We start from the raw sequence: 27,627 nt of genomic DNA on the forward strand, positions 1-27,627 counted from the left end.
TCGAAATGAGTGTATCAGCTGATGTTTTTCGTTTGCCCCTCCTTCCTTCTGTTAGAGACTTGTTAAAATTATATAATGTTAAAGCAACCAAACGACTGTCACAGAATTTTCTATTGGATCCGAAAATTACAAATAAAATTGTAAAGATTGCAAATATTAAAAATTGTCATGTGTGTGAAGTGGGACCTGGTCCTGGGCCAATTACCAGAGCTTTGTTGAATCGTGGATGTGTTTCTTTAACTGTTATTGAAAAGGATCCAAGATTTATACCTGTGTTAGAGGTGAGTTAACTTTTATTTTTTGTATGGTTCCTGCTCTTTCAGGGGACTGCCTACCTTTTTCTGTCAAATTTACAATTGGCTCTTACAAACTAGCAAGGTTTGCACAGGTGTTCAACTGCTAAACAATAATCTTTTTTTTTTTTTTTTTTTTTTTTTTTTTTTTTTTTTTTTTTTTTTTTTTTTGCCTTTGGTTTAAGGTAGAACCTTTCATTAACGTTCTCCTGCTCCCCAAGTTCATTAGTTGGTTGACACGCAAATCTAGCTTTAATCATTTGGATACAAAGATTTACAAGTAGAATTATAAAACAATTTAAATGAAATGATTGAACTGGCAAATATTAAAGCTGCAATGAGTTGGGACTGGGTCCTGTGCCAATTCTAGAGCTTTTCTTGAATTGTGGGTTTTTAACTGTTATTGGAAAATAGTACAAAATCTATAGCCTACCTGTGTTTAAGGAAGCTTTTATCTTCTGCATGTTCTTGGCTGTGTCATTAATCTCTAAAAGATTAAAAATTATAAAAGACTGTCTACTTGCCTACATACTTTTTGCTAAGAAGTTATTGGTTTTCACAAATTAGTAAGGTTTGCAAAGATTTTCAGCTGCTAAAAATCCTTCATTAACTTCAAAACCCCAAAATTTATGAGTTGGTGGACAAACCAATCTAACTTTAATCTTGCTGTACTTGGGCTAAACTCATTTTCAGGTGACTCCAAATTATTCATATTCAGGCTAAATCTCTGTCCTCGTTCAGTTATTGGCTAACAGCCATATAAGGGTACATTTTCTTTTGAGTACTAATACTTTGTAGCATCAACTAGATTTCATTGCTAGGGTCACAAGAAATGTTACAGCAGAATTTAGTGACCTTTACTGACAAGTGCCGTTGGAGCAATACATTTATCTAGTTGATACATGAATAAACTTAGTGTTTTAAGATTATTAACTTATAGCCTACAAACATGAATAAACCTACTGTTTGAAGATTATAAACTTATAGCCTATAAACATGGATAAACTTAGTAGAGTGATTTATGTAAATTCGATAAGGCAATTGAATAGTATGATAAATACAGTTTATCCTTTTGTTTTAATGAAACATTTAACTTAAGAAAATTTTTGGGACAATGCCCCTTATTTCTTTTTTGAATAGATTGGTAGCCTAAATAAATAATGTGTAATTTTAATAGTAAATTTTACTTTTTGGAGATCATGATAATTAGTCTTATTTCTAATAAATTACTTAATTACTGAATGCCTGTATTAAGCACCTTTCTTATTTCCAAAAAATTAAGAAGATTTTGTATTATGCCTGAGGGAAGACTGAGATCTTCTCCAACTTTAGTGTTCTTTTATTTGGCCAATACTGGAGTTTGCTTGTCCAGTGTGGCATCTTGGTCTTTCTTCAGAGCATATTTCTAAGATTGAAAATGTCCAAAAACGAGCACTTAGAATCATAAATGGTGAAAGGAAGGTTCCATATCATTATCTTCTAGGTAATTTTAAGCTCACCGCGTTGGCCGAGAAAAGGAACCTCCTATGCCTTCGTTTCGGTACCAAGACCCTGTCTGTTCCTCGATTACGTTCCATTATCTCCGAACCCTACTTTTCTGCCTGCAACAGACCACCCCGTATAAAATACCAAAAAAATCTTCGAACTGACTCCCATCCACACTAAACATGAAAGGTATCGGAAGAGTTTTGTTCCGAGTTTTGTTGAGTTGTACAATAGCCAGGAGAATTAGTCTTTAATTTTATTGTTATCGATTTTTTTTTACTTTTTAACTAATTTTTTGACTCATCATTTTTTTATATATTTTCATTAATTTTATTGTTCTCTATTTTGTTTTTATTTTTGACTTTTTAATTAAGTGTTGACCTTTTTCATATATTTTTTTTACAATGAATTATGTTCAAAGTGAATGTCACGTTCTTTTGATGATATATGTGTGTATACTCTTTGTTATATATACATATATGTATAGTGCCTTTGAAATATATATAGTGTTTTTTTTTTTTTGGACGAAAAATTCAATTTCGGCAAAACATGCTGTGAAAAAAAATTTTTAAATAAAATTCTATTCTATTAATTTTTTAGTTGGCCCTCACTGGTTGAACCTGTGAAATAAAAAGTGTTTTTCAATTTGAAGTTTTTGGTTGCAATCTTTTTACCCTTAAAATTATATTGAAATTGTAGCAACTGGTTGAGGCGGCCAATGGTCGAATGTCTGTGATAATGGGCGATATTCTTTCATTCAATATGGGTGCTCTTTTTGACCAAAATCTAGCTGTTCCATGGGAATCAGAAGAAATACCACAACTTCGTATTGTTGGGAATTTACCTTTCAACGTGGCAACGCCTCTTCTTATCAAGTGGCTCGAGTGCATATCGAACCGGTATTTGACTTCTTTCATTTTGTTTTAGTTGTTTTTTTTTGTTTTGTTTTTTTTGCATTTTTGACATCGTTCAGTATATGAAAATGCTTTTGCGATAAAAAACGAATTTCTCTCTCTCTCTCTCTCTCTCTCTCTCTTCTCTCTCTCTCTCTCTCTCTCTCTCTCTCTCTCTCTCTCTCTCTCTCTCTCTCTCTCTCTCTCTCTCTCTCTCTTTCTCTCTCTCTCTCTCTCAGTTTCTCCCTCTATCTATCTGAACTCATCATGGTTGCAGCGCTATCTGCATCCTAGTACAGAGTAAACCACAACTTATAGTAACCAATGATTCAAAAAACGTGTTTCGCAAAAAAAAACTTTTTTGTGACAAATAATTGCCATTTGTAGCTGATTCAGGAATGGTAACTATTATTTTGATTAATCTTAAAAGTAAAATGCTATTGCAAAAACAAATTTGTAGGAATTTCGAAAAAGAACTTGAAGCCCCTCGAAAATAACGTGGAGTCAAAATTAAAGTGTACCATTGGAATCGCCATGGTAGGAAACCTGGCACAGTGGAAATATAGCCCCTTGCCTTGAACAACAAGAAAATTTACTTTTTGTATGGACAACACTTCTTTTTCTTCTTGTTTTTTTTCCTGTCGCCAATTGGGTGCTGGGGCGTCATGGAGTGCCGTTTATGAACTTATTTTAAAACTAATTTTCATACTTGCGTTCTTTTTATAATTCCGACATGATAACGTCACCGACATGATAAAAGTGCCATGTAATGCCAAAAATTGTACTTTGGGTGCCATTTCTAGAGTGGAAAGGCCAGGAAACATTAAACGGGTGCCATCTTAATCTTCAAGGTCAAAAACATTGGACATGAGGTTTACAATCCCCCTCTTATATACTCCCCTCCCGGCCTCCATAATAAACTTCGTAAATTGTTTGCTGACTAGCAAGCTACTAAAACATCTTAGAGAGATGTTGCAGTATCTCAATTCAAAGCAGTAGCCTATCTAGATGCAGTATCTCAATTCATCTCATTTCAAAGCATTTTTATGATATCGACACGTTTTTTGTAAATTTGTCTTGATAACGCCATCTTAAAGTAGCATATGGCATTTTTGTGCTATTCCTGGAGTTGAAACGATGGGAAGCACAGGGTAACCTGTGGAATTATCAGCTGATCAGGGTAACCTGATCAGCTGATAATGAATAAATTATTGCAACGATTACTAAGGTTGTTGACAAATCATCAGCAGATGATAGCCTTTCTAAAGAAAAAAAAATCATGCCACAGTAAAGAAGCGTTTTCTGCCACTGCACACTACAAAAACATCAATTATTGCCCAAAGAGGCCCTTCAAACATCTTGAAAAATGTTTCTACAGTATGTGGATCAAGCCTTATAGCAGTACCGTTATAAAATATAACTAAAATACAAAACTGACCGAACAAAACAGAATTAATGTGGAAAATCCTTATGTAGCCTGCATAAAACAAAAGACTCATTTGTAAAGCTCTCAATTGTCTTTCACGGTTATGAAACCAACAAATTTTACTACACAATTTGTATTCTCTAAAAAACTGAAGCAAGCTTATTTTTCAGTAAGGCGCTAATTATCGAAAACCTCTGTTTGAAATAAAAATAGCGAGAAATGCAGCATTATTTCTAAAAGAACAGTCAACCATCATATGACCGAAGTCAAGATCAAGCATAAATTTCACGCTTTGACTGAGTCTGGGGAGTGGAAGATTTCCCTTTAAATAGTACAGACGGACAGATGCTGAGTTTTTCACCCTGGAAGCATTCTTGTTTCTCCAGAGGCATGTCACGTTCAGCAATCTCAGAAGAAGAAGCATCTACCTCCAACACTGCAAAACACTTGTAAATACTGCCCGTGAAGTACTTTACAATGAACCAACGTCCACCCACCCAGGTTGGGGGGTAATTTGAACCCATTATGGCTGCTGCCCGCGCGACACCGTAGAAGAGCCAGCGCTTGTTGACTTATCAACTTCTATTTCAGACTTATTCTCGCATTCTAATAAGTCAGACTCGAAACTTTAATCCTCTGTATTTCCAATGCTTTATCCGGTGCATTTGCGCCAAACGTTCCTCAGCCTTTTCAAATCTGTGGGCTTGCGGAAGATGCAATAAGTCTTTGCTGACGTTGTCTGCAACCCCATGCGGAGTTTGATGGTCCTAAAGTGGATGGTCCTGGAAGACTCTGTAGGATAATAAGCACTTTGCAAAGCCATGCTTGAGATTTGCTTTTTCATTTGTTGCTGGACATTCCAGAAGTACCTTAAGAAGGTACCTTAAGAAGGAACTGCTGCAAGGAGCTGCTTCTCAAAAAGTGGTTGTATCAATTTGACTGCTCAAAAAACTGCTAAAAAGTTTAGATTAAAAAAAAAGACTTACTAAAAACTAGATTCAAAATATTTCTCAAATTCATTAATTACTTTTAAAATTTAATCTCTTTATCTAATGACTTTTAAGAATATCAATATTTATTCTTTATTTTTACTCCATAAAGACCAGTATAAATACCCTTTAATAAAAAAGAAATCGTATTTTATTTTTATTTTCCTTTTTTTCATAGTATCCTGTTTTGTAATCCCTTTTCTATCCAGTTGATTGCTAGCTGACTTTAAGCCAAAGAGGAAAAAATGGTGGGCCTGAAATCATTGGGAAATGGTCCAAAATGCAGAAGAGATGAGCTTGATTCGGCCCTTCCTAGTATCAAATGATTGACAGTGGTTTCAGACTGGTCTGAACATCAGAGTGAAGATCAATTCAATGCTATTTTTAACAATTGGCCAGTGCAGAACACTGAAATCCAGACTGTAGTAACTCAAGGGTAACTTGAACAAATGTTCGAAGTTACCCCCCCCCCCCAAAAAAAAAAAAAAAAACTTGCAAGAAACTTTGAACACTGCTGCCATCTTGAGTCTATGGAATTAGGAAATGATTCACTTGATAACTTAACCACTCAGATCCTCATCCACAGAAGAATGTACAGTCCTAGTTTAGTTCAGCTAAGTAAAAAAGGGTAACTTGCATTTAGCACTTTTAGGCAATTTAGCACTCTTTCTCTTGCAAATAGCAAGCTAATATTTCGTTGTATTCGTCATCTGTAAATGATCTAATTAGAAATTCAGTCGAGAAGTTCCGCTGTTGTCAGGAAGAGAGCGCCGATTGTTCATTACTGATTTTGTCCAAAGAAATCCCTAACATTCGAAGTTACCCCTTTCTAAAGTACTACATAAATATAAGGATTGATGTAAAAAAAAGAAAAAATTAGCCTTAGCATATAAAATAATTGTGTTGGAACCTAATTTGGCAATTTTTCGCCAATTGAAGAATTTTGAATATTTTTCAAAATATTTTCCATGCTCAAACACATAAATCCAGCTTACCCAAGAAAATCCAGAATACAGGAATGTTTTTTTCTTCTTTTTTTTTCTCCAATGTTTCTTTTATGGAGTTGATGCATTTGGTCTCTGAACAGTTCAAATAAGCCTTTTATGTATTAAAAGAATGTCCTAGATTAAAGGATAAAGAAAAAAGAATATTATTAATTTTTGGATCCTCAGTTGTAACTCCTCCCCTTTTTGGGCAGGATTATAGCAATATAAGCTGCATCCGATAATACAAAAAAGTTCACTATTATTGTGAAATGTTAAATGTCAGCTTTAACGATCGCGGTATCCCAACTAGAGTTTAAAAAAGAAAATCTTACGCAAATGAAAATAAATCCTTTTGAAACTGAATCCTCTTAAATATTACGACTCCCTAACGACCAAAAAACAGAAGTGTACTGAAAGCTTAAATTAGCATCTTTGAAATCAAATTCCTTCGAAACAAAGGGGAAAACTTGTAAATCGTCTGTGTCGGTTACCATATATTTCTTCGCTTGTTTTATAACATGATTTTGTGCTTTTATCAGACGATGCTCATAACTACAGGAGGATAAGGAGATTTCCTGCGGACCCACCACCATCCTAGGAAAATTTGGAGTTGAAATTTACGGAAGTTAGATATTCAAGACTAACTCCCATTACTCCTTCTATTATGTGTTGATTTATTATTAGTTTTTTTTTTAAATGGATTTAGCCAAGATTTTAGTTGGGATGGGGGGAGGATAATAACCGTGATTTATTCTTGGGGAGCTTAGACAATAGGACAACTTGTTAACCTAAAGCTGATTAAAACCGTCTGTTTTTTACTCTCAGTGTGCCACTTTTTGGCTTTAGGGGGATGTTTTGCAGATAATCATAGTTCTAGCTTCAGTTATATTTTTTAACACTATTTGAGCAATTCAAGAGGCATTGTTTGAAATGTTTTGTGCAACACGTGGTGCCAATTTAATTGGCTCCCAAATTAAGCAAACTCTGTCGGTTGGTTTGTCTGTTTTCTCTTATCTGATTTGGTTCTCAAGATATTTAGAATTTTTTCCGCCTCACTTGGGTTATATCCTCTTTTTTCATTCACTAAAATGGTTAAAAAATGCAATTTCCGATGTCAAGTATAATTGTGCTAGCTACAGAGCCTGTCAAACGATACATATGTCAACTAAAGAAAAAAATGTATGCTCTCTTGTGAGGATGGGACAAGTACTGACTAATCGTAAATTTGAGAATTACTCGATTTAGATAGCCGTCGCATAAAGTCCAGAAATTGTTCTTAGGTTAATTATTGGCTGGGAATTACCAACATTACCGATTATACAGGCAGAATGCATGTTGGATGCTCAGAAAAATCTTAACTCCGCAAACAGCTTGTCGTTAACCCGTTTATGTAAACACGATGTCCATAATAGACTCGATTCATCGAGACAATTTTCAGTCTTCTCTCTCTTGTAAAACTTACGTTGTGCAGCATAACACCTTTCGAATTCCCGTGGCCCAATTGTTTTTGATTACATTTGAAATGAAAAGGCAATTTATATATATTGCGGAAAGCAAGCACAATAAGTAAATTATTGGCACTCTCTTAAGAAGAAAAGACACATGGAGATCTCTAAAGAGTAATATTTTGATATCTTGTAATATCAAGTCTTTGGTTAGAATCAAGAGTCCCGCTATCCCTTGTTCTGCTTTCAAGCAAATTGAAAAATAAAACCAGGCATTCTTTGACTTTTGGCTCCAAGCTCAGAATTTAAACCCTAAATAATTTTGGATAGGTTAGTTTTTAAATTCGTATACAGTTTTAAAGCCACGTATGAAATAAGTGTTATCTTTAATTTGTTTTGGGATATTAAATTTTTTCATCAAAAGCGAAGATTTAATCTGCTGAACAATTATTGCTGTCAAAAGATTCGACTATTACTCATAAAAAAAATCCTCAGTTGATTTTCAATTGTTAATATAAATGCGGTTAGGATTCTACGGATAAGGCCAAAAAAAATTTTCAGCAAATAATTTTCTAGATGACACTTCAAAAAACAGTTGGACTCAAAGAGGATAAGAAGTTTACTAGAATCTGGTCTCTGGCAATTTAAATGGGTAGATAGGGGATTAAAAACTGCTAGTTCTAGTAACAGTTTAGCGTCTGATTACATCATTAAAAAAGTAGTAAATTTCAAAAACAATTGGATAATTGATATAATTTATCTGCAATATTATAGGATTAAAGCTGGAATTTTTCTGAAAGCGATAATTAGCCAGTATTTTTTGTTTTCAAGAATTGTTCTGAGCCAAAATCTTGCCTGCAAAAAGTAGGGCTAGGTCAGCTTGGAAAAATCTTGGTAGGAATAGTAGGCTATTTGACTAAGCTGGTAGGCCTACTGGTGACACAATTCTGCTTCTTAACCCTCCCCTAAATTTTAGGATTCTTAGAAAAACAAATATTTGGCAGTTTAGGATCGAACAAAATCGCCAAACGGTAGATGGTATTGGTGATTTTCTTTTCAACACTAGCCCCAGTTTCCACTCGTAGGAGTTTCCTGTACACTCTGCGTTGGACCTAATATAATTCTGGTGTTGTTGAACTACAGAAGAAAGTTCAATAAGCCCGGGTTTTCGGTAATCACCATAGAATGAAGCAATCTATTGTATCGTCACTAAAAAAAAATCAAGCAATGCCATCTTTTATTACTCAGCTAAGTCATAAAAATAATTTCAAACCTAAATAGAAACATTAATTATATCTGTTTTTCTTATTTTTTCGATTGCTTTAAACTTGGCCGATAGATACTTACTTTTGCTAATGGGACTTACTTTTGCTGATTTGTATATTTCTGCACATTTTTAAGACTATGCTATATTCTCTGAACGAGCTAAGCCCTCACTAGTTAATAACTTATGCTGTGACTTTTTTCTTCAGATACTGTAACTCAAATTTGTTTTGAACTATCAAGAATCAGAATGATGTTTGTATAAGGAACTTTTCGTTCCGCCGCCAAAACATCGCAAAAACAATTCTTTAAAAAAAAAAAAAAAAAACAGCACGTTTAAACGGCATCCACTTTTCAAGGACAATTCTAAAGACCTTTTCCCCCTGACTATTATGAAAGATCCCAAATTTAAAGTCTGAAATCATGGTTATTTAAAGATCAGAACCCCATTGTTTTGTAAGTTTCGTGCAAAGTAATGATGAGACGGTCACAGATACTGTCTCATACATTGTTGCTGTCTAAGACAGTGACAATTTTTCCACTAGCTCGTTTTTATAATCCGTTAAATGTCAGAAGCTTGTCGTAGGAAACCCATAGATAGCATTTCGGATTCAGTAGAATTTTCTGCAAGCTACTAGTTGCCAATAAAGTCTCATGGCCCATGTGCATGACTGCAAAAACATTGCAGATTTTTCCGCCTAATCATTCACAGTTACAAGACCGGAATAACGCCAAGGTTTGAAACTTTTTTCTTTTTTGTTGGCTAGTAAAGTTCTCCAAACTTTTCTCTTTTTTGTAAGGATTTTGTCCAAAACCCTTATAATAAAGCGATCCAATGTCCAAAACCACTGACGAAAAAAGTCGCAGTTCAGACTGTATCAAATTTTGGGTATGACGACCCGTTTAGAAACTCTAGCAGAATTCTCTTGAGATTTAAGGAAATATTATAAGAAAATAACATTTTCAATAGGATTCCCGTTTTTCCCTAGATATTCCCTAGATTCCGTTACTACTTTTTTTGTCCATAGACAGACATCAAATTCCGTAGATCTACGGGAAAATCCGTAAAAGTGGAAACACTGGCTGTCAGTAGTCTATTATTAATGCTAGTCTGATCCGTATTTGACAAGTAGAGCAGGGGAGTGAATGTCTGATTGGCGTTGCCTGTGAGTCTCACTGTTTGGCACCACAAGTCTAAAAAATGGCACTGGCAAACCAGTTTGAAAAACTGGACCAACGAGCCTCAAATTCGAATCGAGAATCTCATGAAATTTAGATTTTTGTGTTAAATTAACATAATTTTTCTTACTTTTCTGGATCAGTTCTTTATATTTTTCACTGGGGACTCCTGTTTTTTGCATAGGATGAAACCATATGCTCATTTTGGTCATAGGTTTACCCAGTTGGAACATGAAAGGCACTGAATAGTCAGGCATAGGCATATATTAGCGTAAGATGGAATTTCTTTAAAGAAGTGATTGATTTGATAGGCTGAATTGCTTCAGAGATGATATTTATGTCATTGTAGGTAAACAAATGCCAAACTTTAGTAGGTAATTACATAAAAAGGTAAAAAATGAATTTTTGAATTGACCTAAATAGGGTAGAGAACTTCTTTCTAATCAAATTATCATTTATATTTAGAAAGAAAGGATTTGATATATGTGAATATACCTTCAAATATTTTCAAGAGTGGATATAGATGCTAATTTGACCGTAAAAAAGCTGTTGACAGAGTCTTAGACTGTCCCAAAATTTTGGTGTTCGGCCAAATAGGACAGATTAGAGGTGGATTATTCTATTTAAGTTGGCTTTGGACCACTGAATACATGTTAATTTGCAAAAAACATTATGTAAAAGGCGCATGGGGTTTTTGAGGAAGTTTTCAACACTTGGTTTGCTAATAACTATATTAAACTTTTTAGTACTATTTAGTATACAATATATATAAACTAGTTGAATAATATGTTAGGGTGTCTAAGGGTTATGAGGCAATGATTTGAATTAAAGGAATAAAACTGGATCGAAATACTCAATGTGTATCTTGTCGATGTAACATAAGTCAAATGTTATCAAGGCTTCAAAGAAAAATCTAGCAAGAAAAGCGGCATTCTTGTCCAATTTTAGCTTTAATTCCTCTGTTAAGCATTGATAATGTTCAATTTGTGTTGCATTTCTTGATCTTTGATATTTTTATTCATTTATTTTGTTTATAACCTTGAAATGCAATGTACTTTGCAGGTCAAATGCTTGGTCTTACGGCCGTATTCCAATGACATTGACGTTTCAAAAAGAAGTTGCGGAACGGATCGTTGCACATATAGGCGATCATCAGCGGAGTCGACTAAGTGTCATGTGTCAATATCTCTGTCATGTTTCCCACAGATTTACCATACCAGGTAAGACGGAGTTTCTGTAGTGCCTCCTTTCATATCTGGGTCCATTCACTCTTCTGTTGGTCAGTGTATCAGCAGATATTGGCGAAAACACAGCAATTCAGAATTTTAACCTTCAGGGGTTTGATACCATCCAGAATCGTAGCAAATAATGACAGAATCGACCCGGCAAATATGAACTAAGCTAAAAATTAATATTTGCACATTTTTATATAATAAAAGTTCACTTTATATTCAATTTTCCCTTGTAATAGTAGTAACCAAAATAAATTTGTATATCTTTTGGATATGTATTCCTCAAACTAGTATAAAACAGCACGAATCAATCATTGAACCGATGTGTCCTGCAAGGTACTGGCACTATTTGTTCCTGGTCCTGATTTTATCTAGTGAGGTGGCAGCACGGGTTAGAAGATGTCCATGCTTATTTAGATATCATTAATGCTGATATATCCGCCCGTTTGAAGTTTTACTGCCGTTTTTGAAGACGGCATTTGAGGTTATACCGATTATAAAATTAAACATATTATATGACTATGTAATTATGCCAATAATATATTATATACTAACGTATTATATATATTATATAAATTGACTAATCTGTGCCAAAAAAATACTTGGCAAATACGTGCGCAATGCAGGGTTCTTGCCAAGTCACTTTGTCATTTTTTGCTAGAAAAAGCTATTTTACGTTTCTTTTCACAAACTCTTAAAACAAGAACTGGCTACAACTTTGCTATCGTATGTTGATTATTTACTGGTAAAAATAAAAACAAAATTAATAGAAAATAGTTAAAACATTGACGTCGCTTGCCTCTGGAGTCTTTTCTGTGTTTTATGTTTCATTTTAATCTATCTCAAATGCTTTGTATTCAAGGTGCGTCCTGTCTTTTTGTCTATTTTGCTACTTGTCCAAATATGCATAATTATACTTTTCTATGTTACAGGTTTTAATATAGCCTGTTTTTCTTATGATGGGCAAACCAGACTTAATTCATCTTGGTTGAAGAAACAATGCCCTAGTGCCGTGGTTCTCAAACTTATTTAGACACTGTACCCATTTTCACCAACAAAACATTTTAGTTACTCCTTCTCAGTTACTGGTACTAAGTAAACTGTTTCTAAAATATAAATAAAATTGCCAGTCCTAGAATTAATACGTTGTTTTATTTTTTTGTTGGCCGGCCGCGTACCCCTAAGAATTTTTGCGTACCCCCAAGAGGTACGCTTGCCACAGTTTGAGAACCATTGCCCTAGTGGATTTGTCTTGATTGAAGAAAAAAATACCCTAGCGGATTCGTCTTGGTTGAACAAACCATAACTTAGCGGGCACCTGTATGTCGATTGGTGCACCGATGTCGCTGATGAAAGTGGCTTTATGTCTCTTTTGTTTGCTACAAAAGGCTAAGCTGTGCATAAGGTTTTCAGGTACTAGAGCAGCCACAAAAATCAAATTATGCTGAAAATGAACCCGGCTCAATTGCAATTATCTGTTTGTCGGACTGCAGATGAAGACTCGGGAAAGTCAGTAAAATTCTTGACCCTATCCTGCCCCAAAGACGACTTCCAGAGATCCAAACTTATAAGGCCGCTAGTAGTTCTAGACTCAAATCTTTCGGTAGCTTCATGTCAAAATATCGATAAAGTTTTTTGGCCAATGTTCGGGACACTAGTGCTGGATGAGCTTCTGTTGGACCTTAGAAGCTCATCTGATGAATGGAGTACTTTATCTATGCTGTACAGAGCCCCTGCTAACAGAGCGGAAATAATTTTATTTTGTTCTTGCATAGGATAAGAGGACACGCAAAGAGTCAGATGGAATTGCAGATACGAATGTGGTTTTGAAATGAGGTGGGTGGGAAGGTTGTTGGCAAGCATTTGGAGACTGTTTTTATTGGCTGTGCTACAGCTGATGATCTTGCAGATTTAACCAAAAAGACTGTTTTCATTGAAGTTGTGCGATGTAAATTGTACCTTGAGTTTCCGAGGGAAATATATTCAAAATTTTCTATAATAGGAAGTTGTAAATTATATGGTGTGCCTTGTGCTGTTATCAGGGCCGTATCCAGGATTTTTTTTCGGGGGGTGTTTTGCACAAGAATGTTTTTGGGGGGAGGGGTTTATACAAAAAAACCTCAAAAAATGCATTAAAAATTTGTTTTCGTCCATTTTTTTACGTTTTTACGAGTCAGACAAACATTCCGGGGGGGGGGGGGCAACCCCTTACCCCCCCCCCCCCCTGGGTAAGGCGTTGGCTGATATCCAGAAACTGTTTTCTAGCGAAGTTGTGCTGTGTAAAATTTACTTTGTGATGTTAGAAAATTTATTTAAAAACCAGTTTTCCAGAGAAGTTGCATGGTGTCAAATGTATGTTGAGATGTTGAGAGGAATATAACCAAAACACTTGTTTTCATTAAAGCTGTTTCATTAAAGAGTTTCTGAGGGAAATACATTCAAAAACCACTATACCAGGAAGTTGTATATTATATGCTGTCCCTTGTTCTGTTATCCAGGAACCTGTTTTCTAGCGAAGCTTTGCTGTGTAAAATTTACGTTGTGATATTGAGGAATATATTCAATAACCTGTTTTCCAGCGAAGTTGTACGCTGAATTTTTGCGGGGAATATATTCAAGGTCTCTTTTCCAGTGAAGTTGTACATTGTAAAGTGTACATGGTGTTGCTGTTGGGGAATATATCCAAAAAGCTGTAGTCAATAAATAAAAGTTCAAATAGGGATAAAATCCTTTTAACAGACAGTGTTTCACAAACAGTGATAGAAATTCACAAAAAAATACCAGATATTTGGGTCACATATGCATCAGTAGTTTTACTACTGATGACGGTCACTGCATATGTGACCGAAATATCTGGTATTTTTTGTGAATTTCTATCACTGTTTGTTAAACACTGTCTATTAAAAGGATTTTATCCCTACTTGAACTTTTATTTATCGTTATGAAAAGGCAGTGTGGTCTCCGAAATTATCTAAGCTGTAGTCAAGTTATAAGCATTGGTGTTGACTGGTTTCATTTATGTATTTTTCCAACTGAAACTTAATTGTCCTTGAGATATTTATTGTATCATAAGTTCAATGAATATCAAAATATTTGTGTTAGAGAAATATATTGCAAAACTTTTCAATTTGGAACTGGAACGTAAATATTATTGTATTCTTATAATATTGATCGTGTATGGGGACTGCTTCAGCGTCAAATTCTAATGCAGAAAAAAACATATTTTGAAGAGCTATAACCTTTCTCTTGCAGGAAAAGCATTTGTTCCCGCCCCTGACGTCGACGTGGGAGTTGTGAAGTTTCTTCCTAGGGCTGAGCCATTGATCAAACTTCCTTTTCCCCTTGTTGAAAAAGTTGTTCGTGAGACTTTTAACACTAAAAACAAAATTGTGTTCAATTGCCTAGGGTGAGTTTATCTTGGTCTATTGTAAATGTAAAACAATAATGAAGTCAGTTGTGCCCTTCCAAGACCTATTATCTTCATTATTTAAGTTTTCAAGAGGATCGCAAAAAAAAATTCATTTTTGGAACGGAAGAAATAGATGAAGATACGGAATTTCGTCATTAGATTTTACCGCTAGTCGGTTTTCTTTCCGTTTTGTTGGACCAAGATACTAGTTTTTGTTTGGCGTTAGTATATCCCTGCAGAGTTTTAGCAGAGGAAAATCGGTGAAACTGGTTTTCTCATAGAACCGGAAACAACCGGTGTTTTTACCACTTTAAATACTGAGTCTCATCTCAGAAAGCATAGCAGATAAAGAAAACCCTTAAACCGTTTCAAAATTGGGGGTGGTCCATCCCTAATTCAAGATTGAATTTATCGGTAGATACTGAATTTGTGGAGGACAGCCGAAGTGTTGAGGATAATTTTTGTTTTAATGCCTCAATATCAAACAGTTCGTGGTAACGAACTGTAAGTAAGGAGCGACCCGGCTCAATAGTAACCGAAACTCAAAAAAATGGAATTTTGATACCAATAGATACATCAGAAGAATCAAATTCTTATGCTGATTTCAAATATATAAGTTTCATTAAGTTTAATTTTACCTATAAAAATTTACGAACCGGAAACGTGTGTCTCCTGAGTGAAAAAAGGGGGAAACAACCCCTAAAATCTGTATAACTTTAATGGAACTCAAACCATTACATGCAGCGTATTAAAGAATATTCATTTCAAAGTTTCAAGCTCCTATCTGCAAAAATGTGGAATTATGTATTTTTTGCCAGAAGAAAGATCACGGGTGCGTGTTTATTTGTTTTTTTTTTGTTTTGTTTTTTTTCAGGGGGGATTCTATCGATCCAGTAGTCCTAGAATATCGTGAGAGGACTCATTCGAACGGAAATTAAAAGTTCTAGTGCCCTTTTTAAGTGACTAAAAAAATTGGAGGGCAACTTGGCCCCCTCCCACGCTCATTTTTTTCCCGAAGTCACCGAATCAAAATTTTGAGATAGTCATTTTGTTCAGCATAGTCGAAAATCTAATTAATATGTCTTTGAGGATGACTTAATCCCCCACAGTTCCCAGGGGAAGGGCTGCAAGTTGTAAATTCTGCCCATTGTTTACATATAGTATTGGTTATTGGGAAGTAGTACAGGCGCTTTCAGGAGGAATTTTTATCTAATGGGGGGTCGCGGTCGGAGTAGGGATTACGGGGGTGGATCTTTCCATGGAGGATATTTCCTTGGGGGAAGGGGCATTTCTATGAAGGGGGCGCCAGATTTCCCAGGATTATTTAAAAAACGATCAGAAATTAAATAAAAAACAGTTTTTTTCAACTGAAAGTAAGGAGCAACATTAAAACTTAAAACGAACAGAAACTATTACGTATATGAGGGGGTCGGCCCCTTAGTCAAAAATTCGCTTTTTACGGTAAAGTTTTTTTAGTACTTACAAAATACGTAACTATTCTAATTAAACGGCCTTTGTGATTCAGGGTTTGTGATTCGAACAAAATTCGAACTTTAGTGTAAAGAGCGAGGTATTGACTAGGGAGCGAACTCCCTAATATACGTAATAAAAACATACGAATATAGATGTTCGTTACACAAGTTAATTCGTAAGTTACGTCAGAATAAAATTTCGAGAAAGCCATTTAGCAAAAAAAGTAAAATTAATATGCAAATTTCGTTTTAATTATTCATGTACGGTGAGCCAAAATAAGATCTTACAGCTCACTGATGTTAGCAAAAAGTGTGAAGTTAATATGTGTAAGTTAATTCGTAAGTTACGTCAGAACAAAATTTCGAGAAAGCCAATTAGCTAAAAAAAGGAAAATTAAAGTGCAATTTTTTTTTTAATTATTCATGTACGGTGAGCCAAAATCAAAACTGTATTAATTCAAAAACGTTCAGAAATTAACTAAAAAAAAAGAAGTTTTTTTTTAACTGAAAGTAAGGAGCGACATTAAAACTTAAAACGAACAGAAATTGTTCCGTATATACCACTAATAATACTACTTAGGCAAGTGAAGCTGTCCACTTGAACGATCCTTTCGTTACGCAACATTACTTTTTCATCTTTACTTACTCCTAGTCTTAGTCTTCTTAAGATTAATGTTCAAACCTATTCTTTCGCCCATAACTCACAAAACATCGGAAGTTCATCTATTTTGCTCAAACTTTCATCTAGAATGCTTAAATCACCAGCATCATCTAAGCTAGGAGAGTGTTACTTCCCTATTTGATTCTGTGTTCTCCCATTTCCTTTGCTGTGTTCCCTATTTGATGTCTATTTGATGATATGGTGTCTTCCCTATTTGATTCTGTGTTCTCCCATTTCCTTTGCTGTGTTTCTTAATTCCATCAAAATCATCCATATAAATAGTGATGGAACGCAGCACTGATTGACTCCTGAGTTAATACGAAACCAGTTACAAGCCTCATTTCCTACCTTAACTGCAGCAATACTAATTTCATACATAGCACTAATTACTTTCATGTATTTGTCCAGTATACCATACAAGGATTAGACCTTTGCTAAAACTCTTCTATCAGCTGAATGAAACAATTGCTCACTATCTATAAAACTGAGAAATAAAGATGTTCAATGACTAAGACAATTCTTAATTATTAATCTAAGAGAGAAAATTTGGTCGAGATATCATCCTCCCTTCCTAAAACCACACTGTTCTTTTCTTAAAACTTTATCTACAGCATCTGTTAGTCTAAAAAGTTCATTTTCCTCTATATAATTTCCTGTAACTCTATCCTGGTTTAGCACATTCTCAAAATGTTCTGCACATCTCTCTTATACTCTATCCTTACCACTAATTTTGGCCCTGTCACTAAATGGGGTCAATCTTTAACTGGGCCAAGTCAAGATTGACTACCCCCTCTAAATTTATTTCAAAGTTCGTCCTCTTCATACCCTTAAAATGATTTTGAGGTTAGATGGCAGTTCAACTCTTATTCATGATAATTTGTATTAGTTTAAAGCTCAGCATTGTTGTTCATTTGACTTTTGTTCCCTTTAGGCTTTATTTACATTCATAATAATTTCTCTCCTTATAAATTCGTCATGTTGTATGGACTTAATTTCAACTCGTCTTAGGTTTCAACATCGCTCCTTATTTTTCTTTGAAAAGCTGTTCTTTAAAAACATTATTAGCTCTTTAAAAAACTTTAAAAACAAAAACAATATTGTTCTTTAAAAACAATATTTATCAAAAGGCGTCTTTGTCGGCTCTTTACTAGCGATTAGGTAAAAAAAACAAGTTTTTTTAACTGAAAGTAAGGAGCGACATTAAAACTTAAAACGAACAAAAATTATTCCGTATATGAAAGGGGATGTCCCCTCCTCAACGCCTCGCTCTTTACGCTTAAGTTTTTTATTGTTTTAAAGAATAAAGTTGTGAGAAAGTTGTGTGGTATATTGTTCGGTAAAGACGGTGGGTACAGTTAAAATGGTAAAAGTAGAATAGCCGAGGCCCAGGGTGTTCTTTCACAGTTGAAAAATGTTTGGAAGAATAGGAAGATAAGCCTGCGAACCAAGATTAGAATATTGGAGGCTACAGTGATGACAATGGTTAAATATGGTTCTGAAACGTGAGTGCTTCGAAGGACAGAGGAGGATTTGCTAGATGTTTTCCAGAGAAATTGCCTATGGATTGTTTTGGATACCCGACTGACTGAACGTATCTCAAACAGTGGGATGCGTGGATTGTGGTTCAATCCCGCTTTCTAGGGCTATAGTTAAAGAAAGGTTGAGATGGCTAGAGCACGTTCTGCGGATGAAGGATGACAGATTGCCAAAGATTGTTTTTTTTTTGTTTTTTTTTTTTTCACCAGCCGTCTGTGGCCAAACGAAAAGCAGGTTGTTCCTGGTTGGGGTGGGAGAATGTTATAAAGAAAGATATAAGGAAAATGGGGACTTTTTGGTAGGGTGTAAGAAGTAAGGCGTTGAATAGATTGGGATGGAGGATGAGCGTGTGTAGCTTTGTTGGCCTCAGGTGGCTTGGTGCTGCAGTGAGTAGTTAGTAATAGTAGTATTTGACTTTTAGTTTTCTATACTTTTGAATGAAGTGGGGTAAAAATAGCGATTATAAGAAAATAAATTTTCAGTTAAAATACTAAATCTAAGTCTATCATCATAAATGTATTCTAAGAAATTATTGCTTTTTTCCTGGAATTTGGATTGGTTTATTATTTCTTTTTTAATATTGTGTTAAAAAAAAAAAAAAAAAAAAAAAAAAAAAAAAAAAAAAAAAAAAAAAAAAAAAACACTGTTCAAAATGTATACCGTTTTCAATTAAATCACAGGTGACACTCTGGGCTTTAGAAGGTCTGGGGTGGGGGAGCCCGGCTCTTATTTTTATTAAAGTATGTTTGTTTTAAATTTGACTTATTATATAACTTCATTTCTATTTAAATATTGACGAAGATGACACTGGCATCATGCTTTTCCTTATATTTTATTCGTGCTCATTTTAGGTTTTAATATAGCACTTATTTTTCCTTAGACTTACACTAATATATGGTTAAGCTTTTGATTTTTTGTGTAAGAATTAAAACAGTGGATTATACTATATAAATTTCACGTAAAATTTGTAATCACTCGTAGTCTGTGTGCAATATTGTTTTATGTTAGCCTCTCCCGAAATCTGGGTATTTTAGGATTTTCAGAAAGCACAGAAAACAAATTTAAAAAATATGGTTATCAATATGTAAATTAAAAAATAATTCATAAAGATATAATAAACGAGACAGAAAGCTAATAACTGGGGATAAATTAGTATATGTGTTGAGGCCCATGGTTGAGTTTCCTTGGTATAGAAATGCTAGATTACTGAATACAGAACTACTTTGGTGAAAATCAAACGTATTTTGTTAAATATGTTCATAAAATGTTTGGATGTTGAAGTTCTTTGTGGCAACATTAGCCTCATATTTATAATTAAAAGGAGAGTTAAATCAAACCTAAGAAGAGTTGCTTTATTTAGGATGGCCATACTCTGATATCAATGATTAATCACATTTAAGCATTTGGGAGTCGAAAGAGGTATGACATGTCTGTATATTTTCGGATTTTGGGATAGAGATAGTTCCTGGACAGGGCATGGGCTCAAGGGTGCCACTTTGAGCCTTACCATCTTAAGATTGAAAATTACTGTATGACTGATTGAAATAAGGCCACCGTTTGTGAATCTTGTGCCTAGTGTTTTTTTTTATATATATATATTCTAAGACCACTCGTACATTCCACGTACAGACCACATTGGCTATACATTACATATGCAACAAGGAAAACAAAGGATATAATAAATGAAAAATAAAATCAAATAGGTGAGAAAAACGAGGATTTTGTCAGTTAGCAGCAAAATATGAAAACGAAAAACAAGCAAATATTTTGACAAGGAGCTCTGCCAAGTCGTCCTCAGTGATCAGTCAAGACAAAAACAAAATATAACCTTTTGAAGTGAACTCTACAAAAAGAGAAAAGATAGTATCTTTTCTCTGACTGAAAAGTTTTTGCATGGCTTCAGCAAATGGAAATTAATGCAAGATTTGGAAATTGATATTAATTACTCATCAGTTTTTTGATCTTTGGAAAGCGATTCTAAATATGTTACCTCAGTCGTTTTTTTCTGCTTTTCCCGCAAAAACAAACAGGAAGTAAAACTATTATTAAATTTTTGCCGATCTACGATACCTATCTATGCCGGGTAAATCAATTTACCAAGTACGATCGAGTGTTCGATTGACAAATCGATACCTATTTATACCGACAGTACTAACTCTATTATCTCAAGAGCTATTGCATATACCACGCACATGCATTGACTAGTTTCTTAAGACAGGATACTTATTTTGGAGTTTTAAACGAAGTAGTCTTAAGACTCAAAATATATTGCTGCCATCTCTGTTTTACATACTCAAAAAAAGCGCGTAATACCTTTGGAAATGCCATCGCCATTTTTTTAAATGGCTTCTCGTGAAGTAATGTTAACTATTTTTACAGGAATTTATTCCCTGAGCCAAATAGGAAGCAAATGGTTACGGAAGTCCTGAATATGGCTGAGATATCTCCTGCTAGTAGGCCTTTATATTTGGATGTTGAAGAATTTGGAAGAATCTGCTATGCTTACAAGAAGCTGTGTGATAGAGATCCCAAACTGTTTGAGTATAATTATAGAAGTCCAAGAAAAGAAGAAGGTGGTAATGATTTGTAGTAAAAGTTTTTTTGTAGTAAATCTTCTGCATTTTTCTTGTCTCTTATTTTCTATTGGGATGCAGACAAATGAACAAGTTGCAGAACATGTGTAGTAAAGCCTTCAAGTATTCGAATACTGAAGGAAAGAGTATCGTAATCAGATAGAGGAATACTTTTCAAACAAAAGTTAGCTAAGTTGAATCCTATATATCTTTTATGTGGCTTCCTCTTTTTTGACCCCCTCTCCCACCAACATAAAATAAGTCCTGCATATACGCCTGCATAACTAGTTCCTAAACCAAATCGATGTTCACAAGCGATCTATTCTTCGTCAACCCTATGTAAGGGGAGCATACAAAAATGCGAAAAAAATATCATTCAGGAACAAAAAGGTTTATTTCTGTAAAAGAAAATCTCTTCTTAAACCTTTAGAAAACTCTCTTTCAGCTTTGCCCCCTCTAACTAAGGAAAACTCTTTTTGGCTGGCACAAGTCACCCCCCAAACAAAAGAAAATGTGGTTACTTATGAGACGGGCATATAGATTCACAGCCTTTTGCAAATTATCAATTCAGTCGGCGTTCAAGAGAAGGAGGTAGTAACAGTGGATGCAAACTGGAATATTCCCGGACATAGAAGAAAAGATAAGCATCGCCAGTAGACCAATCGAAGGTGAGTCCAAAAACGGGTGAAAATATCAGAGTCAAAATGATGACTTGAAATGTAGGAAGACAGGAAACTTAGATGAACAGCACAAGGCTACCGAAACTCCATGGGTGTGCTGATTCCGCATATAGGTCATTTCAATATGAAGAAATTCAATAAATTGTAAGTAAATACTAAGAAATTCAATAAATTGATTGCAATTGTTAAATTGGTTTTATAAAAAGATAACTTCTTCAAAAGTTTAGAACGGACAATTTTATTCGGAAAAAACATCTACTTACCGAAAGATTAAAACTCACCTTATTGCGCAATTGTTCAGAATAGAAAGCGGGGATAGGGATAGCGGCAAATAAAACTCCATAATAGACAAAAAGTTCAAAAGCCAATAATTTCTTCTTAAAAGTCCATAATGTTCATTTTTTAGAATCCTAGTGGAAGGATATTGTTTCTGCTAGGTATTGGGGGGGGGGGGGGGATCTAGATCTGTTCATTTTACAACAGGGACGGATCCCGGACTTTTGGGGGGCCCCCCCCCCCCCAGGATCCGCCACTGTTTTACAGTATTGAGTAAATGTCATGATGTCGTAATTGCGACTACTTACAGAAGAAATCCTATTTTTGTTTTATTTTTCTCGAGGGGTAGGGGGATTAAAAGCCCAGGTGGGATACACTGAACATATGATCACCATTTAACGATTTATTATGCTGTTGCACTAAATCAGTGATCCCCATTCAACATTTTATTTTTCTATTGCAACACTGTTTTACTGAGCAAGTGATCACTATTTAACGTTACAACACTGATATTATAAACTTGTTATAGTGGTAAATTGGCTGAGACTGACACTCCTCTTCCATTCCTCCCTGTTTAAAGCGTGTGCATCGCAACTCTCCAAGAAATCCACAAAATTTTGGTGAAAAAAGAAAATGTGACTATTTAGCATTTTTATTTGCATTTTCTTGAATACGAAATTAAGATAAAAAAAGGAATTTTAGAAACAGGGCACAATTGCAAGAAAATAGTTTAATTGATAGATGTTAACACTTGCTGATTTGATGATGAATAAATGACTAGACGATAGTTGTATTACTAGTGGGTTAGTTTAGATTAACCCCCTCCCCTTCGTACCAAATCGAGGGGGGATCCCCTTCGTACTGAATTTAATCAAGGATTGAATTCAACACTTTGCAACCAAGTGTTGCTGCAAAGAAGTGTTGCTGCAAAGAGAAAACAAGTCATTTTCCTTTAAACAGAGATTGCTGTCTTTTGTGTTAGAAACAGTTTTCTTTTTCCTCATAAGTCGAATATGAAAGTGGTAGCCAGTGATGATTGGGAAAAAGGGATATTTATAAAACTGTAGCCTACTCAAAATTGGGGAGTTTTCCCGCTTTCTCAACGTACTAATTTTCCAAAAATATAAATTTGGATTGGAATTTGTTTTGTAAGTATTGATTTTTATCTGAAATTTCGATCCCTTATCTTATTGCGTAAAATATGTTATAAGCATATAAAGAAACTATAGAAGGCGCTTGATGTGTTCTACTAATGCCGTGTACATAGTCTTGCAATGGTATCTATTATTGGCCCTTTTCAATGAGTTTCTCCTTTTTACCTCAAGACAAAACCACAAACTAAGATTGGTTCAGATTCATTTGATATCATTGAAAATGTATAATACATTTTTTGTTTTGATAACGGATAGCTTGGTCGAAAACAAGAGCGGGAAGGGGGTCCTGTGCATTCATGCACCCTGACCGAGTGGTAATGTTTTGGCATAGTTAAATACAGTAGACTATTTCAAATTGAATTTATAGACGAAAACAAATGCCAAAATGCCTATCCTGTGGCACAAGGCCCTCCATGCAAGAGGACACACAATTAATAAAAACGAGAACACTACAGTTATATTCATGGGCGTAGGGAGGGGGGCAGCGGCCCCCCCCTAGACCTTCAAATTTACATTAGATATGGCTGAAAAAGTAGATGGTTTGGTAAAAGCAGTTGATAAAACTCCATCACACTATCGACTGCCCCCCCTAGACAATATGCTGCCTACGCCCATGGTTATATTTAATATGACAAACAAACAGAAACTATAAGAACTACTGTTTCAAGTTCTACAATTTTTGCTCCAGATATTTTTCTTCAGTTCTGACCACACTTGAAAGCCTTTCCCGTCTCTTCAACAGTTCTACATTATGCACTTTCAATATTTATTAGCATGAGATTGTTTCAAACATGGATAATTGATAATTAGGAATTCTAATAACATAATGAAAAGAAATTATAATAATTGACTAATTTATAATTCTATGAAATGATGATACGTAATAAGATGGTGAAATGGGACCTATATGGGTCATCTAGTACCACTCTGTCTTACCAAATTGACATCATAAAATAACTAGGTATAGTAGAATAGTAAAACCGAATAAAAGTATTTGTAAATAATGGTATTCTACTAACATTAAAAAAAAAATGAAACTAAAGTTGTGCAAATATCTTCTCGCTAAATTTCGTTACCAAAACACATATTAATGTTGCTTACCAGCTCCAAAAGTAAGACCTTGAGTTTGGGCATGTCAAAAACAATGTAAAAAAAAAAATCTTGGAAATAAACTCTGTTTTCGAAATCTCAGTTTCTTATGACACTTTTTGTATAAATCAAAGATCTTATCTAACTACTGACAAAAAATACTGTTGTTTTAACTGATCTTTGTGGGGTTTTTTTTCTTTGTGTACATGATATACCTTATGAAAGATAAGGTATATCTTAGGCAACAGGATATACCTTGTTACCTAAGAACAAGGAATAAATACCTTTTTAGCCCATGAGAGATATAACTGTGATTCCAGAAAGCATTCTGCGTCGGGAGGATCGATCCTCCCAGGAGTGATCCTCCTGCTTATAGAATTGAGGCTAGCGTCGCCAACGCATTGAGATAAACAGTACCATTGTGCACTTGCACGTAGTGTTTTAGATTATAATGTTGGGACCAGCTTTGCCAATACTCTGAGATAAACTGCACGGGTGTTGGGTAAGGGGATGGTTCACACTCAGAAATTTCAGACTAAATCAATCACACTCGCCAGTAAGCTGTGAAAACCGCCACTAAACTTTTACCATTAAGATACTTTTCTGAATCAGCTTCAAATAGAAATTTTGTCTTGCTTGACAGTTTTTTGATAACTTATAGATTTAAGATGCCGTAGCTAATACTTTGAGATAAACTGGGCCAGCGAACACTTACACTTAATAAGTAACAATGGGTTTATTTAAAAAAAAATATATATATATACATCATCGATTCCCTGAAGCAATGCTTGTGCGGGAGAAAACCCACCTAATAAATCAAAAAACCAAAAAACCAAAAAAAAAAACAAAATGAAAAAAAACAAAAAAAAACTAAAAAAAAAAATATAAAAAAAAAAAAAACATAATTAGAGCTCAACTTACCGGACTCGAAAACCAACGAACCTCCAAACAACACCCAACAAAATTATTATAATTATAATCATATTCAGCTGCAACTAAACCCTCCTCAAAAACATATTGTTAGCTTACATAGTTGAGACCAGTGCTGCGAATACTACGAGATAAATTGTACCGGTTTTAGGTAGGTGATGGTTCACACTTAGAGATTTCTTGGGTAAATTTAGTCCTTAACTCTTTTTATCCGGGCAGATCATACCTCTCACAACTTTTAACAGTATTTCCGGAAAGGTGAGGAATATGGGGCTTGGAACGTTGCTAGAAAAGAAAGGAATATATCGCATGTCATATGTTTGGTTCTGTCACCTATGACACTTATGCAAAAGTTTTTAGCGGAAAGTATGGTAACTTCACGGGACAGAATAAAAATAAAAAAGTTTATCGCTAGCAAGCTCTTTTTCATTATCATCAAAATTTTTGGTGCATGTTTGTACTAAGATGTGGTAGCACAGGTGTCACTTGCGGGGGTACTTGGCTATGAAATAGTCCACTTTCTAATTAAAGTAATCTTTTTTAAATGCTGTCCATCAATTTTGGAAAACTAGAATAGATCTTTTGTCCGCCTTCTTCTCAAATGGGTTTTCTGCTAATAAGAACAGACACGTCATTTCAGTTTTCCACTCTTCCGTCTTAGTACAGTTAAGCATACGACATAATATTTCATTGCAAAAAAGTCACCGAGGTATTGCAACACACTAAGCAGCAAAAAAATAATAATTGAACATCTTATCAATATAAATAGCTTTTTTTTTACATAAAAAGTAGCTGAAAATGGCCTACAATTTTCCATGGGCTCCATACTTATCCTGAGATGTCTTCCTAGCAACTTAATAGTATAATGTAAACGTATTTTTTATTCACAATAAAAATATATCTGCAATAATAGGGGGTCCATACTTCCCTTGGCATTCCATATTATATGCTTAGTCCAAATGCATCATTCCAAATGAGAGGATACTCGAGGATGAATGTCTTCTCTACATTGATTGGAAGGACTACCCACAAAAATTCGAAAAATTTGGCCCAAATCATTCACTTTTAATGGTGCCACAAATGTGGCACCATGCGGTAGTAAGACGTCTGAAACTGGGAGCAAACTGATATAGCTTTTCAGTGCTTCTGAGTTCATGCTTAGTACGTAGGTTATTCATTCCCCAAGCTCAGAGCGGAGATTCAAATTAGTGATGGGCCCGATTAGTTCCATGTGACTTGGGTATTTGATTTGTTTGGATTTTTTTGACTCGAAGTCACTTGAAAAATATTTTCAAATGAAGGGGAAAATACCAGCCTGCAAAATGTTTCCAAGGAGGATTAAAGTTTCAAAACGGATTTTTTTTTTCAAGCCTGGAAAATGTCTTGAAATTCGCACGTTGGATAATTTTTCTGGTATTTTAGGAGGTCTTGGGGTGGCTGATGCTCCTTCATTTGGACGCCCATGCTTATGCTTATTATATGGTATTTAGTATTAACCGAGATAATCAGCTTTGAAAACTATAAGTATATGGCATAGTTACGACAATTCCATATTATAATGATATTTGCAGGTCTGGATTTTCCAATAGGCCCACCAGGGCTGGGGGTGCACAATGCCAGGGTGTGCAATGAATTATCACTGAGTGATTCTTTTCTTAACAAAACTAGACCAATGTTATTTATCGTCAAAGTGTCAGGTGCACTCCACTGCCATGTAGGCCATTTACAGAAAAGGAATTTTAAAACAACACAAGAGTTACATGGTCCATAATAATCTGACTAATTTCTACCAAGAATAACAACTGAGAATTTATTTTCACCTCTCTCTTTCATTATTTTAGGCACTTCAGTCGTGCTGTATTCAGTAGTTCGACCACCTCCGAACGTTCGAGCGTTTCCCCGAAAATCTAGAAAAAACGGAGCGACACAAAAGCTTGGGCTTACGAGCGTCAATGCTTTAAATCCGGCCCTGGACATTTGCTTGAATGAAGGATAGCGGGACATCATATGTTTGCCTCCTTTCGTGGAATTCCGGAGAAGGAAAGGAGGGGGGGGGGGGTCTTGGCAACCCATCTTCTGCAATATTAAAACCGCACAACTAGCACGAGATTTAGTAATACTTCAAAAAAAAAATATTACACAATTTATTTTACTCAAAGACTTTCAAATCTTCGCAGGCGCGCCAGCAAAGATTAGACAGAGACCATAAATCTTGGAAAAAAGGGGTTATAAATTGGCGGCGTCCTCACCAATATAGGTGTAGATATATACATTTTAGTGGCCTGGGGCAAGTTCAGTCCCCTTTCTTCTCCTGTTCATTGTATAAGTGGGTGTTTTTCATGCAATATATCTGAATAGTACCCAAAAGATTTTGCGACTGAGGACAAGGATACCCTCTCCCCCTAGCCACACTACTGTTCACGAATAAATAATTACTCCAGTTTGGTGTCAAAGTACCAAATTAAGACGCATGGACAACATTAATTGCGTCAAAACGTCATTGACATTCGCCAAAATATGTACCCTTGGGCTGATAATCATTAGGTTAATAGTCAAATATCGCTCTCATGAAAGCGTAGATAAAAAAAGTGGATGAAAAAACTATAAGAAAATTTCGTTATCTTGGTGGTGTCGCCACTGTATGTCTCAAAAATTC

General features: G+C 35.0%; 1 protein-coding gene across 1 annotated transcript; it reads left to right on the forward strand.

The window, feature by feature from the left end:
• Nucleotides 1–5: 5 nt before the first annotated feature.
• On the forward strand, nucleotides 6–20,893 carry mtTFB1 (mitochondrial transcription factor B1). The gene is made up of 5 exons (XM_089100114.1): nucleotides 6–281; nucleotides 2,478–2,677; nucleotides 11,022–11,179; nucleotides 14,444–14,597; nucleotides 20,649–20,893. Exons 1-5 carry the CDS (start codon nucleotides 6–8, stop codon nucleotides 20,857–20,859), a joined length of 999 nt encoding a protein of 332 aa, XP_088956240.1. The 3' UTR covers nucleotides 20,860–20,893.
• Nucleotides 20,894–27,627: the final 6,734 nt, after the last annotated feature.

Source organism: Artemia sp. Qi Xiang Cuo, chromosome 14 (assembly GCF_049724085.1).
Source record: "Artemia sp. Qi Xiang Cuo chromosome 14, ASM4972408v1, whole genome shotgun sequence".
NCBI lineage: Eukaryota > Metazoa > Arthropoda > Branchiopoda > Anostraca > Artemiidae > Artemia > Artemia sp. Qi Xiang Cuo.

Coding starts and splice junctions, on each gene's coding strand:
- mtTFB1 (XM_089100114.1), top strand. CDS start 6: ATGAGTGTATCAGCTGATGTTTTTCGTTTGCCCCTCCTTCCTTCTGTT. Junction 282..2,477: donor GATTTATACCTGTGTTAGAG/GTGAGTTAACTT, acceptor TTGAAATTGTAG/CAACTGGTTGAGGCGGCCAA. Junction 2,678..11,021: donor CTCGAGTGCATATCGAACCG/GTATTTGACTTC, acceptor TGTACTTTGCAG/GTCAAATGCTTGGTCTTACG.